Source organism: Plectropomus leopardus, chromosome 19, assembly GCF_026936395.1.
Source record: "Plectropomus leopardus strain MGB_pleo_1.0 chromosome 19, ASM2693639v1, whole genome shotgun sequence".
Taxonomy (NCBI): Eukaryota; Metazoa; Chordata; class Actinopteri; order Perciformes; family Serranidae; genus Plectropomus; species Plectropomus leopardus.
Genome location: NC_142194.1, coordinates 14,160,497 through 14,177,602, shown reverse-complemented (window position 1 = coordinate 14,177,602; position 17,106 = coordinate 14,160,497). Strand labels below are relative to the sequence as shown.

Below are 17,106 nucleotides of genomic sequence, written 5' to 3'. Positions count from 1 at the left end.
GCCTGGTGAACACTGATGAGTTAACTGTAAGCCTGAAGCAGGTGATGAATGAAGACACAGAGATGTGGAAACAGGAGCTTAGTGGATCTTTGATAAAGGACAGTTAGTGAAAACAAAGGCTCACGTATGATTTACGTTTCCACATTTGTACCACTCTGTTGTATGACCATAGCGTGTTTTTGCATCTTTAAGCTCATTTATTGTTAATAATTGGAACCATTTACTACTCACGTGTAGCCACTACTTTCCAAAAAAGATAAGAGTTGTGATGTAGGGGGAGCTATTACCCCGGGTACAGAGAGTAAAAGTTCCAGGGAACTTGAATCTTAAAGGGGAGCTCTTATGATTTTTGTTACTTTGTGTCATTTAATATTACAATGCCAGGTGTTTAATTGTGGCTGAGTTTTAAATATTGAGGTAAATATCTATAAAGGTAATCCCTGCAATCAAAAACTTGAGGCATCAGATCATATTCCTGCTGGAACTTGTCCTGTTGTGAAGACATTTGGTTTAGAAGACTTAACGGGTGGTGATTTTTACGGTAGAAAGTGCCGCTTCCTGTAGTCATAGTGAGACTCTGAATCTCTGAAAGAGCTGCGGCAGAGCTGTGCTTGAGTTGGAGCGTTTCATTAAAGCATGTAAACATGTTCTAATAGAAACGCAAAATACAATTATGAACCCAAACTAAGTACAATAGGTCCTCTTTAATTCAAGGGACACTTGGATAGGTGAATTTTGTATTAATTCAGCAACTCTGGTGCTGGTTAGTTCCCGACTGCAACGTTGAGACACTTTGAATTTTTCTGCACCTTTGATTCACACCTCTGACTGGCTTCTTTCCAACAGTGGCTGAGACTCATGGGTATTGGAGTTTCTAAAGCTGTCGGCCATGCCAAATTGACTCGAAAAACATGATTCTTTTGGAAACTAAATTGAAATAAGTAGAACTGATGACAACAGCATATAGGATTGTTACTTTGTTGGGAAAACTCTTGTGGGAGTGGAGAAAAACTCTATTGCTGAATTGTCTTTTTAACCTATCATGCAGCCATTCATATTATGCGCTGCCAGGGAGTCAAACACGGGTCAATGGCTACAATGTTTATACAGTATCTGATTTGTAATAAATGAGCTAAAACATGCAGAAACAGCAGCATCATCCTTCAAGGGCAATGAAGTCTGTCCTTCGGTACCCACACCTGGTTACTATGACCATTAAGCCTAAATGGGCCACTCATGTGACTTGAATTAGAATGATGCTGATATAAAGCAGACGAGAGCAAAGCAGGAGGAGGCCTTCTGTTCAGGAGATTTAGATGGCTTTTTATCTGGAGCGCCCCTCCCTTTATGCTCTGTTTTGTTGTAATCACTGCTAAGCAAGATAAGCTCTGTTTTAAGCTATTATGGATCCACACCTGTGTTCGGATATATTATAATGGATCTTTTCAAAGTCATCTGGGATATCTGCCAGTCAGGCTTTCATTTTGATTTTGATCGTAGTTGGCATGTAAGCCAGTGCCTGTTAAGTTTTGTAAAAAACACAGAAAATGTCATCAGATTTATCTAGATTTTGATCTAAAGTACAGTATCTACATTAATGTAAGTGTCCCCAGTCTGATAACTGCCTTTAAATTCATGGTTTAGCATTTGTAGTTCTGAGTACAATTAAGATAAAACAAACAACCACAGGCATATCTTTCTTTCTCTGCATCTTCTTTTGCCACTTTTTGCACACAAGATTTAGTCACCTTAAGAGCCAACATTTGTACTGTAGGGTAGTCCGACACAACAGCCAGAATTGCCACCTCTCTTATGCATGTTTGACTTGCTGCCCTCATTGCTTACACTGTCTCAGCTGGGAAAAAAGGACGTTACTCAAAAATTAAAAAAAAAAAAAAAAGACATTGTCTTGCTCACATCTCTGCCCCCTTGCCGACCTGTGCATGCCATTCAGCACACCATGTGGCCGCATCTTTTAATTTCTGTCACTTTTTTGTTTTTACTAAACACTGTCGTGATGGAACTGGGGTCCAAATATGGACCCTTGCAAGATTAGTCAGAGGTCAGTCTCATTTTATGTCTGTGCAAGCCCAGGTGGTGTGTTTGTGTGTGTGGATGGGGATGAGTTATGATGGTGGCTTTTTTTGTAGTGCTTACATAGCAAATGTATCATTTAAATATGTACTTTTTCTTTTTTTTTCTTGCTCCATAGACATTTTTGTTTTGTTCGTTGGTAATGCATACAACTGCAATATACAGTTTTAGGTTTATGTAGTGCATAGACTTTGGGTTGACTTCTGTGAAAGACAATACCAAGACAAAAAACAGATTCATTATACAATAAAAGATGGGGCTGATTTTTTTTCCCACATAGAGTGTATGTAAAAGTCAATAGTGAATATCAGTATGAGTTTTATCCTCTCTCCTTCCGAGTAGACTTATGATGTATTATTTACTTTAGAGTTATAAATTTAATATCTCCAAGGGATGCACTGTTTGTGAAATCATGGACTGACACCTAAGTTAAAAAAAAATAATTTAGCTGATAACTGATTCCAATGTTTTTTTCTTTTTGTTGTTATTTAATCCCCCTTATGTGCCAGACCTCATCACTAAACAACAGCTGTAACGTCATTCAGCCTGTCATTAGATAGACAGATAGATAGACCTTTACTGTCATTGCATATTATACAATGAAATTTTGTTGGAGCAGTCCAGCTTGCAGCACAAAATAAAATTTAAACACTTACAATTCCTTTTAATGAGCACAAATCCAATCATACACATTTGTGAAACATATTTTCATATAGCTCTTCACATGATAAATATCTTTATAACAAAACTCCTAATGGCTTTTTACTACATATAACAAAGCATAATTCCCTCTCTAATATCTATTTCATGTTGCTGTGAAAACATAAACAAATTTCTCCTTTAAACAACTGTGTTCTTCAAGTTTCTCTCCAAAAACTGATTTTTACAATATCACATTTGAGCACATCATGATAACATTACAATTTACCTTCGCCCAATACAAATTTTTGCTGAATTAGGCTTGAACGCACCATAATGTATTTCAATAGAGTCTCCTCTAGCTACATGTTCAGGCCACCGGCTGCTAACAGCTAAATTCTCCTGCTGCTGATTTCAACATGGATTTATTGTTCACAATGAATGGGGTCCATCCCCTGATGCACATGGCATGTTTAATGTGTCCATTCGTTTCGAAGGCATCCCATGAAAGATCTCTGTTCATTCCCAAAATGTTGCAGAGACGACGGGAAAACATTAGTCTCCAGCCCGGCTTTTTAGCCTGAGCAAAATAGATGTGATACAACAGAAAACACTGGATACTGCCAACAATGTTTGTCATCTTATTTGCTGTTGGCGGTAAACAAAGCGATTATCAACTGATGCCAATCTATGGTCGATAAATCGGTGCATCCCTTCATTTCTAGTAAAATGCTTTTACATTTCAAGGAGGTCTGTGACCCAAGTGTCCCCAAGCTGCTGCATACCCAGTTGTACGCACAACACATTTCAGCTGTTTTATCTTGGTATTTGGACTAATGCATGGCGTATTGTGAATTGTCTTAAACAGAAGTTCCTAGCATGTTTTCAACCCTTTTGAGATCTCTTTCACAACATGCCCACTTAAATAAAATGCCCTCCCTAGCAGGAATAGTTTAACATCAGGCTCTTTTTTCAGTCACTTCAGTACCCAATGAATGAATGTAAAATCTTGGTGCTTAACATTTAAAGAGACCACTTGAAGTCTGTGTAATTCTCTAGATTGGATCCATTAAGTTATTAATTTATTAAAGACATTAATATAGTTTATCTGCACAGAGCAGTTCTATCTGGCACATACAAAGAATTGCAGAATAGACGTGCATCAAGAGACCCACCCGCCCCTCTCTCTCTCAAATTCAGACCAAACTACGCAGGACTGATCAATTGTAAACCAAAATTATGTTACTGCACTGCCTTTTTCTTGCCTCTCTGCAAAAAATGTTTTCAGAAACATTTTTTAATGCTCTGTTTAACTGGAATAGCAAGAGTTTGTGAACAGGCAGTGGGCGCCATACTGCTTTCTACACAGTGAAAATGGAGGCTGGAAAAACTAAACGGCTCCAATAAGCAAAATTCTGTTTCTGAATTGTCTGTTTATTGCCTCAAATGTTTTTAAAAAATGTTTGCATTATGTCACTTACCTGCAGGAGCGTTTTTTGGGCCATTGCAGTGCAGAGCATTCTGGTAGTTGAAGGTTTTCTACCTTTTTGAGCAAAATTAATCACCACAGTCATTTTACTGTTTTCTCAGCACCAGTTTTTAAAGTACTTGCATCTTTCTATTGCATGGAGAGCCTAGTTTTATGAAAAGCAGTGAAAAGTAACAGTGAAATACATCTTCAAGGATGTAGCACACTAACAGTTTTCATTTTCATTTGTAGCATTTTTGTGTAGCACTTTGGCTTGAGCAGAACATATTTTTTCATACACTCTTGACATTTCACTGGGATATACAATATACATCAGTATTTGTGTGCAAAACAAAAACAAAACAAAAAAAAGGTTGTAAAAGCTAAGCTGCTGGTGATTTTAGCATATATAATATGTTATTGTCTAACCAACAATGCTGTGTTCTTGATGTGTAATTTGCTTAGACAAATCTTGCTGGGTTTAAATATTTCAGGCCTATAAAGTAATGAATAGATATGAAATAAGTGCCCTTTTTGCAGGAATACCATGTGTGTTGTATAAAATCATGTGGCTAACAAACTGCATTTATAATTGGAAGATGTCATATTATGATAAAGTTAAATACTCCCAAACAGGTGCAGAGGAATTTATCTTTTTTTCTTTTTTCTTTTAAACCAGTCCTGTAACGTTATCCCCACCACTTGCAGTCGCCATCTTTCTCAGCTCAGCTGCCTGTTTCACTGACCTCTTGTGGTGCATGCTGTGCACTACAATACATCACCTTAATACACCATCCCTGTATCAGTTTAATAGAAAGAGTAGCATTTGTATTTTTGAAAATCATGCCTTCTTTCTAACTGCCCTGGTATACCCTTACACCTTAATACCACCCATGCCCTGTAGCAGTAGTAATAGTTAGAGTAGAAATGCAACATGTAAGTATTCACCTCCAATATATCTACACGACAGTTATCTTTTTGAATCTTCTAATAAGAATCTTTTGTGTTCACGTGTTTCTGTGGAGAAATGCTGATTTTCAAAGAGTGAATATCTTAACTGCAGAATCTCTTTATTATCAAAAGCATCCCTTTGCTTAGCCTACAGTCACCCACCTTCAGAAATCCACTCTCAGACACACTCTGAATTTGAACTAAACAATGCCAGTATGGGGCTGAATACTGTTGTTTCAAGTCAGTGCTTTAAGTGTTCAGCTGGGTTGAGAGCAGGTTTCAAATATTGATTACTGGCCCATCTCAAGAGATTTACAGGAGGCTGTTGACCTTTTCTGTAGGGCATTATCCAACCATCTTTACCTGCCACCACACCAAGCCTTAAGAGAAAATTAAGTTGCAATTTTTTGTCGTTCCAGTCCTGTATGTGTTAGATGAAGTCTAGCATGAACTTTCTCTTTTTTTTATGGCAGTAGACATGCACAGACAAAATGTTATGAATGAGCTTCCCACACTAATTTCCTTAACCGTCACTTTTATCTTGAATAGTGCCTTGTATTATTCTGCCTCCTCTTTCGCATATTAAGAAAAAGATAATAATTGAGGACGCAGTAATGAATTTCCGTCACAATAGTGCCACTGTCTGGGTTTGTTTTCCTCTTAATAGAAACACACTGGCTCATCAGTGTTCTCGGGGCTGCTCTGGGAAAATTGGACAACAGGAAGTTTAGAGCTGTTAAGCTAATGAATGCGCTGCTCTCCCTCTCTCTGACACAAACATAGCTTAACCTCGACACTGTGTTATTATTCAGATGAAAATGTATTATGAACATGCAGATTTATCTCACTTTCGCACACACTCACACACACATAGTTGATTAATTGAATCCTGGCAGCCTATTCTAATGCCGCCCTTTTTCATTACCTTTCCTGCTCTCAGTGGCACAATAATAATCTTTTTAACTATGACTGAAAGTATCAAGTGCTCATGAGTTCAACAAGTCATCCCACTTACTATTCTTGAAACGTTTGCTACTGGAAAACGTTTTAATAGCCTTGTAGGAGCTCTCCATGCTCCAACCTATAAATCTCACTTTCTCAATTTTCTTTGCTTGACAGTCTGCAGCTGATGCCACACGTTCACGTCATTTTCCGCTCTTTCTAAAGCACACTGTTTGATTCCTCTCCTCCTCTTTCTTCCTGCAGAATTATCCAGAGCTATGTGCTAAGAGAGGAGTCAGGGGCCCTCTCATCGGAGGCATCGGATATAAACAAGGCCCACCTGAGTCGACGGGGAGGCATCATGGCTTCGCTTTACACCTCCCACCCAGCGGACAGCGGGCTGACCCTGGACCTGTCGCTGGAGATCAACAGGAAGCTGCAGGCTGTGTTGGAGGACACACTGCTGAAGAACATTACTCTGAAGGTAAGTTGACCCCCAGGAGGCAACACACTTCATAAGTATTGAGCTATAAATGCAGAAAAGCTGGTTTGCATGCATTGGTAATATTGATGATGTGTGCAGTTTCCTTGAAAGCCACTTAATTTGCAGCGAGTGATTTATTGTTTCGAGCGGATAATTAATTGGCTGTGTCAGTGTCAGGCTCCACCTTGACTATTAAACTGTGCAGGCGCTGCCATCACCATTAAAAAAAAAAAAGTTCATGTCAGGTTGTGGATTCACCTTTTAGTGTGTTACAATACACGTAGATTAGAGGTACAATGTATAATAGTATGTCTTTATTCATATACGTGGATAATTGTAGCTTTCCTTTGTGTTGGCAGTTTGGTTTATTTGCTCTTATTGCACAGATAGTAATCACTATTGTACAGGTGTAATCTGCCACATTTTAAGTGTTTTCACCCCTTAATTTTTTATTCAAGAATTTCATCTGTGCCTTTTTATTAAAAAAGTATTTTTTAAGCCAGCTGGAAATTTCATGCACTGCACTTGATTGGGTCCTGTTCAATAAACTTGGACGCAGTTGCAAAAACCACTTAAGATAAAGTTGTCCCTAAATTATCATCTAAGGATTCCTTATAAGAAAATGAGTTGCATAAAATCACCATATTAATTTCCTAATGATATTGTAAGGGAAAACTCTTTGATCTCTAAGTGTTTGCCCTTAGCTACTCAAGTATCCCCCTATGTATTTCTAGAAGGTCTTTAGTGACCAATTCCCTCAGAAAATTTTAAGATCTAGTCTCTTTAAGTTAAATAATCAGTGGAATATAAATCATGGCTGAATTTAAGATGATTGAAGAGGATGAGGAGATGCCAAGAGGTGTCTTTCAGGATAAAGAAAACCAACTGGACACTGTATGTGTTGCACAACTTGTCAGAGAGTATATACCAGCAGTCTATCTTCAAAATATTCACTATAAGCTAGAACCGGACCTTGAACACCAAACTAGTACTGAGATCCTCTGCTATATTTGGCATCATGTTTCACTCAGCTGAACTCCGATTTCATCATCATCAAACCATTGTTTATTCAGGGAATATTGACTGAGTATTAAGCTCTTTTACAGCAGTGCCCTGAATTCACATAAATGGGCTAAAAGGCTATATAACATATGGTAGCAATTGCAATAATATGATGAATTCTGTGAAAAAACATAAGGCTAGCAATGTCTGTCAAAAGTTATTAATAGCAATAAAAACGCTAGAAAAGATGAAAAAGTGAAATCAGAATAAATTTGCCATCGGTGAAAAAATACATTACAACAATAACAGAAAAAATAAAATGTTGAAAATAAAAATAATAAATAACGATCATGTCTGTGAATTAACCAAAGATAAAATGATCTATCGACACATACCTGTCTAACTTCACTACCTCTTGTAACTTGTTCCATTTATTTGATGCAGAAAAAAAACCCTAAAAGCTCATTTACCAATCTCAGTACTGATCTGAGCATCCATCACATCATCTTGGAAATATCAGATTGTTGACTTTACACAGAGCTAAATTTGATACTGAATTATGTTTAGATGTTTTTCATGTGAGTGAGTGTCTGTGAAAACATCACAGCACGTAATTAATGCAATTAGTGTCATAAGTTAGTATGGCAGACTTACTCAGTAGACGTAGGTAAAGACATGCTTGACACCGTTGCTGCACAGAGCGCTGTTCCCTTGTTAATTCAAATTTTATTTACATTGTCGCGTGTCCGAATCGCACTAGATTTCACACCACGTGTCCTTGGGTCCCTAGTCCACCAAGTGTGAAGTAGATAGCATAGATGATTCTGGAGATATGCGAAGGACACAGACAGACAGACAGAGATTCCTTGCTTTATAGTCGGATGACCTACTGTACTAGTGTCCCAAGCTTATGCTTGCATAATAATAATGACTTTTTTTAGCATTTAGATTTTTTTTTTTCATACTGAAATTTAGCCCACTTCCTCTAAGTCTTCACACCTACACCAGCCCAGAAGACTGCAGGATCCCTGGATGCCTCTACTGTAACACTTTTTCACAGTGCATGAACTGCTCATGCAGAATACTGATGGGGAGCCTCATTTAGTTCTTAGACCCCGCAAAGTGATCATGCTCACTGGTATCATAGCCAGCCTCCCCGTGCAGAGGCAGTTGCTATTCTTGGATTCCTCTTATCCTTATGTCTTCAGACACTTTCTTTCACTGATCTAAAACATTACCATTAACTTCAGCAAATCCTGATGTTTTTTTCTGCTGTATTTTTTTCTAAAATTGACACCATCTGCTTAATGCTTGTCAGAGAAATTTAGTTGAAGGAATTTTAAATACCTAAGCTTGACTGATAGCAAGTATTTTTTGTTGATTTAAGCCACAGTGGCTTAAAAAATCAAACATTAAACCATTAAGTTTATGAAATCCCACTTGTTTTGCTTTTGTAAATTAGGCACAACATATCAGTCAATTAATAACAGCTTTTTTAAACAGTAGAGGGATGGTAATAAAATACTTAACTAACGATACACGACACTGTGGAGGTGGATTAAAAGGGATTTTAATCAGAACAGCGGGAATATCATGACAGCTGCAGATTTCTTTGTCCAGTGAAGTTGTCTGAAATTTGCGTTGAATGTCGACAAGCTTTACAGTCAGCTACAAAAATGGATCACATCATCTGACTTTTTTTGTCTTATTTGACATGCCGTCAGTCCTGTCAGGACAGTGTGCTTGTCAGGTTGTCTATCAGCAGTCACTTTTTAGAGAGATGACATAGAATCGTGGTCTAATTCAGAACCTGCATTATTGATGCTCTTGCCAAGTAAGGAAACTGTGACCCACTGTAACTTAGACATGCTCTCCTGCTCACTAGTTCATAATCTGAAATTGTGGATTCAAGCCTATATTCTCAGAATGTGTATGTGAGCTTTGTCCCGCCTCTGCACCTGTGAGTCATTTGATAATTTAATTGAATTAAGATTTCAACCAAACCAATATTTGGGTGTGTTAGTGTTAAATGGAATCCGTTCCACATCTCAGCTCGCGGTTTATAACAACAGCCTGTCTGAAGAGATGATGCAGTCAGATGAGACACACCGGAAAATGTAGTGCCAGGACGGCAGCAGCCTGTGGTGACTAGGCAAAGCAAGTTTGTTTTGAATGTTAAAAAATAACATTAACCATCCAGCTGGAGTATGTGTACATTTTGAGGAGTTATGAGATGTAGATGAGTCTAAACTTATACCAGTTGGTGGTTTTATTTTAGAAAGAATGAATAATTTTAGTTAGTTTAACCTATTTACAACTCTGTTTGCACAGGAAGTGTGCGATACATGCTTTATGCACTGTAACACAACCAACCTATTCTTCATATTTTTCTACTCACCGGACAGTGTCAAACGGATGTTGGATCCATGCCAAAGGCAGTGGGCGAAAAACTGCTTCCAAACATGCCAACAAACAGGCAAAGTAACAATAATAGGAAAAAACATTAAATATTCTAACGCGCCCACATAAACAAGGTGAACTCTCAAAACGTGTCATCATACTGCCTTCGTGTTTTGTTGCAGCCTCTTTGCCTTTTTGCTCCGTGTGCAGTTTTGTTGCTGTTGGCCCATTAGATGCTTGCAAACAAGCAGCTTCATATTGTCTTTATTTTGTGTCAAACCCACGTAAAAACACAAATGAGAAAATAAATTGTAACGTGGGAGGATTTTCTGGCAGCAACTTTTCTTTGTGTGGATGAAGGATGATTGGCAGTAAGCAGGGAGTAATGATATAAAAACACTCAACATGGCAACAATAAATTGACAATAAAACAAAAGACAAATTAAGGCTTTACGCTTGCTTTGATGGATAATTTAGCTTTAGTCATTTTAAAGCTTGTGATGAGTTTTTTTTTTGTTTTAGCAGTAGTACTAGAATCACTTTATTTCTATGCACTGCTTTGAGTTCTGATATTAAAACTATAAATGTCACACTTTAAAACGCTGTTTTTGTTCTCTACTAAGAATATTTTCACATAGGAAAAAACTGGAAAAAGGCAAAAATGCTTGAACATATTTTCCTTTTTTCGTGTGTTATTGCTGGTTCACAGCAAATTAGTCCCTCTTATCTAGCGTGCATTGTGTAAAATTTAGGGGGATTTAGTGGCATCTAGTGTTTAGGATTGCAGATTGCAACCAGCTAAAACTTCTTCCTTCAGTGCTAATGTGTGCTTCCCTTTTTTCTCTGATAACTTAAGATCCAGACATTCAGGAAGTTTTCTCATTGTGCAGAATTATGCACAGAGGATTCTTCCTCTCAAAAACGAACGAACCCGGAGACTTAAATCGTTAAAACACTGGGTGAACACTTAAATCTGTGTTTTTCTGGCGCTCTCATTGTGGAGGGGTGCTAACTATACGGTGGCCGATGTGGAAACACAAAACACGAATGGCCCTATCTAAAGCCAGTGTTTGGTTTGTCCATTCTGGGCTAATGTAGAAACACGCCGGTGCAACTCCACGGACCAGGATCCGCACCCTATGTAGATATAAACGGCTCAATCTAAGGAAACGAAAACACAACAATTCTTATTTTCAGCTGATTATAGACCAAAGAAAACGTACTTACTATATTATATTCTGTTTCTGCCAGTATCTCCCCTTAAGTCATACACATTAGACCTTAACATGTTGTATTTGAGTCTAAAAGTCTTTATGGTCTTTAACAGGAGAATCTGCAGACTCTGGGGGCTGAAATTGAGAGGCTCATAAAACAGCAGAGAGATCCTGACGATGGAGTGAGGAGGAAGTGACGCAACGACGTCACAGGAAAGAGGAGGAATAAAAGGACCAAGAACGACTTAAGGAACCTCCAACCCAATATCTTATGAAGGGAGAGCAAAATTTGAGATTCACACACAGTGATTCTTCTAACGTATGAAGAAGCAAATTGAATGTTGTAAGTGCCAGTAGCACCTCAGGCTGCTTTTTGGTCCATTTTGGAGAACGTTTCTGAACTTACTTGAACTGTCGTTAATCCGTCCACATTGTACCGCCTCCCTTGACAAAACAAATCTTCCTCTGGCCAATGTCCATCTCCTCCGAGCCTTGCCAAGATAAACTCCTCAGGCCAGTTTCTTCAAGCTAGAGAGACTAACTGCCTTGTAGACTAATTGACTGAGGATGCCATAATTATGAATGTATAGCAAATTCTACCGGGGAAATTCTCCAAAACGACAAAATCAGATTTGCCAATTAAATAATCTTATTTAAAAGAAAAAAAAGACTGTTCTGGTACAGTTGTCTCCTCACAGCTCTGTCCTCCGTACAGTGAGTAAACTGAAATGAGATGATCATCGCCCAGCATGCTCTCCGCTTGTCTTCTGATGTCCGTCTGCCAATAAGCCAAATGTATTTTTTGAAAAGCTGCTGCTTCAACTTGACAACACAGCACTCCAAGAAGCAAAAGTAAAGAAAAAAGATCAGCCCTGGCTTGTTGGGGAGACCTTGTGTGCCACCTGCGCATTTTTCATCAACTTTTGCTCCACACAGCACTTATGATGAAGCTGTTGTAGCAAGGTGCCTCGCATCAGCAGACCCACCCATCTGTGTGACACCGGTGCTAGACTGAAGGAAGCAGACTTTGTCTTTGCAATGATTCATGCAGCCAACAGCACTGTACTGTCAGCGCGAAGTATCCCAATGTTAAGCTGTCGAAAACTGAAGAAAATGTCTGAAGTATATTATCGTGTTAAAGGTGCTGTATGCGACATTCAGAACATTAATGTAGAAACAAACAACTATTTGCTATGTGAAGATGGAGTGCAGTAATGATGTCCTGAGCAGATAATGTCACGCTCCCTGTGTGTGTGTTGTTATCCGAGTGTCTCTGTGGGTTGTGGTAGACGGTCTGGCTGCTTCCGTGCATGTGAGCTGGCACTTTTGTGCCGTTAGCATCGTTAGTTGCTCGCTGAGCTCAGCCACCTCCATGTTGAAAGCAGGGTGCAGACAATGCCACCCCAGACTCTGAATTATAGATATGCTCAGAATGTCGCATACAGCTTCTTTAAGGCTGAAATGTGGCCAATTTTGAATGTGATTATTTATTTTCATTTTTGTTTGCATAAACATGACATTTTATTTGTTGGGTTATCCATTTTTATTTTTATCATCATGCATTTTCACTTCAGAAACTTTCTTTTAGAGTTTTGGCCTTTGCTTTTAATTTAAAGGAATACTTCACCCACAAAATGTCCTTTGTATAACAGTTACCGCGGGTCAGGTTGAATTGGTGAAGTAGACGTTTTTCTCGCATGTGTCCACGATGAATGAAGAATCCAAAAACATAAAATTCTTGATGAACTCAAGTAAAAAGGGGCCATGTTTTACAGCAGCAAAATTTTATCAAAACATTTGTTTACAAACCTTCACATAACTCATGCAGTACAATCCAGATCTCATTTATCCAGTTGTGTCCTCTGTACTTCCCACACATGCATTTTGTCATGCACAGATGAGTGCTGCATCTTTGCAACTCTATGGATTGCATGAGCTCAGTTGCACTTGCCCATACAGTTACCCTTATGCAGAAATATTTAACATGTAAGGTTTTAGCAAAAATGCATGTGTTTGGAATTTTTTTACAGATTTGCCAAAGGTAAACACGGCCCCCTATGACTTCAATTAATCAAGAATTTTCTCAGGTTTTGGATTATTCTTTCACCCTGGTGGCACATGAGAAAAACATTTCTTCCTGAATTCAACTTCACACAGTGTGAGTAACTGATACATAAACAAATTTTGAGGGTAAAGTTTTCCTTTAAGATATTTTTTGACTTTCCTACACTAATCTTTGTTTAGTACCAACTGGCAACAGATTCTCTTAATCAGAAACAAGCGTCTAAAGTTTATTATTCAGCTTCCCTAAAAGTGGTTTGTTAGCATCCTTATTCCAAACAATGGGTGCAGAGATGCTAATAGCGTGCAGAAACTTTCTTTGCACCGTGCACACACAATATGATCTGTGAGAGGAGGAGGAAAAAGACAAAAATGTGAAGGTATTCCTGTCATAATCTTTTTTTTTCCTTGTAGTGTCACTGAGTCCGTTGAAGTAAATCAAGTGTAGAAGAATCAGAGGGACAAGAGATGTGTAGCTGTAGCTCAGGAAAGCCAATGGAACCTACAGAAATATATCCAGGGACAAAGTGCAATGCTGTTCCTTTCATTGATTTTTTTGTTTGTTTTTTTTTCTATTATTTTTTTTTCTCGTTCTGAATGCGTTTGTGCACAAGTGTGCTGTTTTTTATGTCGGCTTTTATGCTTGTGTACGTGCAACATGCGACTGTGCAGGTGTCTGAATATTTAGAACTGTCCAACTTTGTGTGTTTGTGTGTCTGCGTGCATGGCTGCATGTGTGCCTTTTCTTTTAAACCTCTCAAGCTCTTGTGTTTACACCTTGTGTGCATGCTTCAGCTTTCAGGGCTTGTAAGCTTTCACCGCATTGACCGTGAAGTTTGTTTCATGTGGAGGTGTAAACTTAATTTGCATTTAGAGCAGAGTCTGCCACACACACACACACACACACCTGCAGCTTTTCTCTCTCATTCACAGATGTTTAGTCTATTGTAGAAACACACAGTATGAAGGGCACAGAGCTTGATTCAAAATCACTTAAGTTTCCTTGGCCTCTGCAGAAGCTGTCACAAAACATAAAGCCTCTATCTCTTTATTTCCACTGTCAGAAACACTTTTATGGGTCATGAATGGTTACAGCTTGATCCCTTCCCGTGCATCCCGAGGTGAAGTAGCAGTGGCCCACTACGTGAATAGAGATGAAACTTTCCAGGATTGAGGTCATGGAGTCCTTAAATCTTTACTTTTATTTCATTCAAAATTATTTATTTGCAATGTGGGATCAGCATGTAAATGTACAAAGAGTAAATCTGGAGATTACAACTTTATTCTCCTTTATATTGTAATTTAGTAACCTTTTAAAATTTAGAAGGTTCAGTAAGGTTGTAGTATGATCACTTTACATTTAGTTTTCTCTTTCTAACAAGCCAGTTGATTATTCCAAAATGAAATTTATCCAGATGTTTTCATGTGAAAATAAGCTGCTTGCTGCTGAATAGGTAAAAAAAGTGACAGTTGTTGTTTTTGCAGTCTGTTAAATACAACCTATGCAAAACACTGGCATGGGATTTCCTAATTCCTCGTAATTCTCAGAGGCATGCTAATACGCGTCTTCTGTTTCGGTCACAAGCTTGTCACCTGTAAGAAAAAATTCAAGCTGATCTGAGATTTCACACTTTTCCACAGCCCCGAAACGAAGCCATGCTGCAGCAGCGTGTGGATGAATGAATCATGTGTTAGTATGTAGGTATGAAGAAATGCTGTTCAGTATGTGTGAGTGTCAAAATGTGACATCTAAGGGTAACTTCAGTTTTTCAACCTGGACCCATTTTTCCATGTTGTTGTGTCAAGATCACAACTGGAGACAAAAGTTTTTGAAATGAGTTCAGTATTAAGAGCCCTGCAGCTTCCAGCATGGAAACAGGCTGATATGTAAACACTTAGGGCATTTGTGCACTGTCTAGTCGCTTGTTTTTGCCACTGACAGGCACAGTTTGTCATAAGTGTTGGACAACATTTTGGAAAGGATTCCCACAGAGATAGACATTTTCGTTACAAAGATCCTTTTTGTTTAACCAGAAACAGCCCCAAAATCGCTTTCACCAAACCCACCAGACTCCATTCAAATTAACAGTAATTTAAGCATGTACAGAGTCAGCATATTTTGACATCTAATTCATTGAAACTGGTTGACTTAAGGGTTTACTTTAACCAAATCAGAGTCAGAGATTATTGGAACAATGGAAAGACGGAACAAAGACAATTTTTGTTGTTTTATTTAGTTTCTGATGACTTTTAGTTATTTGTTTCGTGGTGATAAAATTACTATTTATTTGAATGGAGTCTGGTGGCTATGGCAGTAGCAATTGGGGCTGTTTCTGGCTTTACAAAATCTTAATTTTTAACAAAAATGTCTTATCTCTGTATGGATCCTTTCCAATATTCCCATTATGTTTTAAGACACTTAGAATTAAAACCTGTCTGTCCGTGGCAAAAACAACTACATTAAAGCCTGTTTTGCAACTGCTGGATGCAACAGTCTTGTCCAATACCTGACAAATTTTTAAAAACTTTTTCCTTCATTAGTTACTAAGAAACAAAACATAGGGAAATAGAGTCCAGGTTGAAAAATACCAAAGTTTCCCCTTAAATGAGAAGTTTGTCATTTTTCTGTTTTCTTCCTGCTGTGCAATGATTCTCCCCCCTTCTCTTTTTGTGAAATATTCAAACTGTGATTATAATATACATTTGTAAATATGTCATTCTGTAAAATTATAAGATGTTTTTAAAAATAATGATTCTGGATTATGTTTGTATATATGGTGTTTCCAGGGAATAAAAGGAGATGAGTCTTAAATTTCTCTCGAAGGTCGTGCAGTGTCTCATATCTTCTTTTTTTTGCTCTAGTATTTGTTTTTCAGTTACAGAGTAATGAAGTAAAATTGAGGTTCATTTTGCACAAAGATAACCTCTCACACGGGAACTCTTTGTGGCATGCAGCTTTATGTCCCACTTCAAAAGTGGCAGTGTCAGCAGTGTTGAAGGTCATGGACATCACTGCACTGCTGTCAGTCAAACCAGGCAGCCCTTCAGATGATTTAAACCCAACGATGAGGGAATACTCCCAAAATCCAAATGAAAACAAGTCAAGGGTGAACTTCTCTCCAAAGCCTGTCATTTTAGTGTCAGTGAAGGCATAATTCATGTGTAAGTGACCTAGATTGTCAAGGACACTGGAGTTACATTTACCAAAATGTATACATTCAAAAGTAACACTGAAAGATTCAAAGGAGAGCTGCAGCAAACAGTTATTTTCATTGTCATTTAGTTGTTCACTGTTTGCGATGAAATGTCTGAAAATATTGAAAAGTGTCCACTACAGATCAAAAGAGCCCTAGGTGAGGTGTTTAAGTTTTGCTTGTTTGGTTCTACCAACAGTCCAAAACAGATATACGGTTTTAATATCACATAAGACAAAGAAAAGCAACAAATCTTAACATTTTTGGTATTTAAGTCTTTGTTCAGGTATGTTGTCTGTGTTTAAAATATTGAATGTGTGCTTTTTTATGCCCTTTTGCTGTTGATTTCCATGGGAGAGGGGCTCAAGAAGCATAATTTACGACTGACGGAGGGTTTTGTTATTTACATCTTTTGTCAGAATAAACTTAGAACGCCTCCAACATATCCTGATGGCCTCTTCATCGAAACACAACGCTTAACATTATAGGCTGCATCTGCTTGAGACTAGCAGCTCGAGGCTACATTAGCTGCTTGTAACATAACACACCTGAATCCTGTACTGAAGTGTCAGCAGTCAAATTGCATTGTGGGTAATGTAGGCACCAGGTTTTGACATAGGCCAGAGAAAGAATACATGCAAAAAAAAAAAAAAGCCG

General features: G+C 38.2%; 1 protein-coding gene across 3 annotated transcripts in view; it reads left to right on the top strand.

Moving 5' to 3' along the window:
* Positions 1–16,071, top strand: part of ccdc186 (coiled-coil domain-containing protein 186) — a 38,308-nt gene extending 22,237 nt beyond the window's left edge. For all 3 annotated transcript variants that reach the window (XM_042507512.2, XM_088069859.1, XM_088069860.1), the window contains 2 exons: positions 6,359–6,578; positions 11,308–16,071. In XM_042507512.2, the coding sequence (XP_042363446.2) occupies positions 6,359–6,578; positions 11,308–11,391 (304 nt within the window). In that variant the 3' untranslated portion in view covers positions 11,392–16,071. The remainder of the gene's footprint in view (positions 1–6,358; positions 6,579–11,307) is intronic.
* The last annotated feature ends 1,035 nt before the right edge of the window (positions 16,072–17,106 follow it).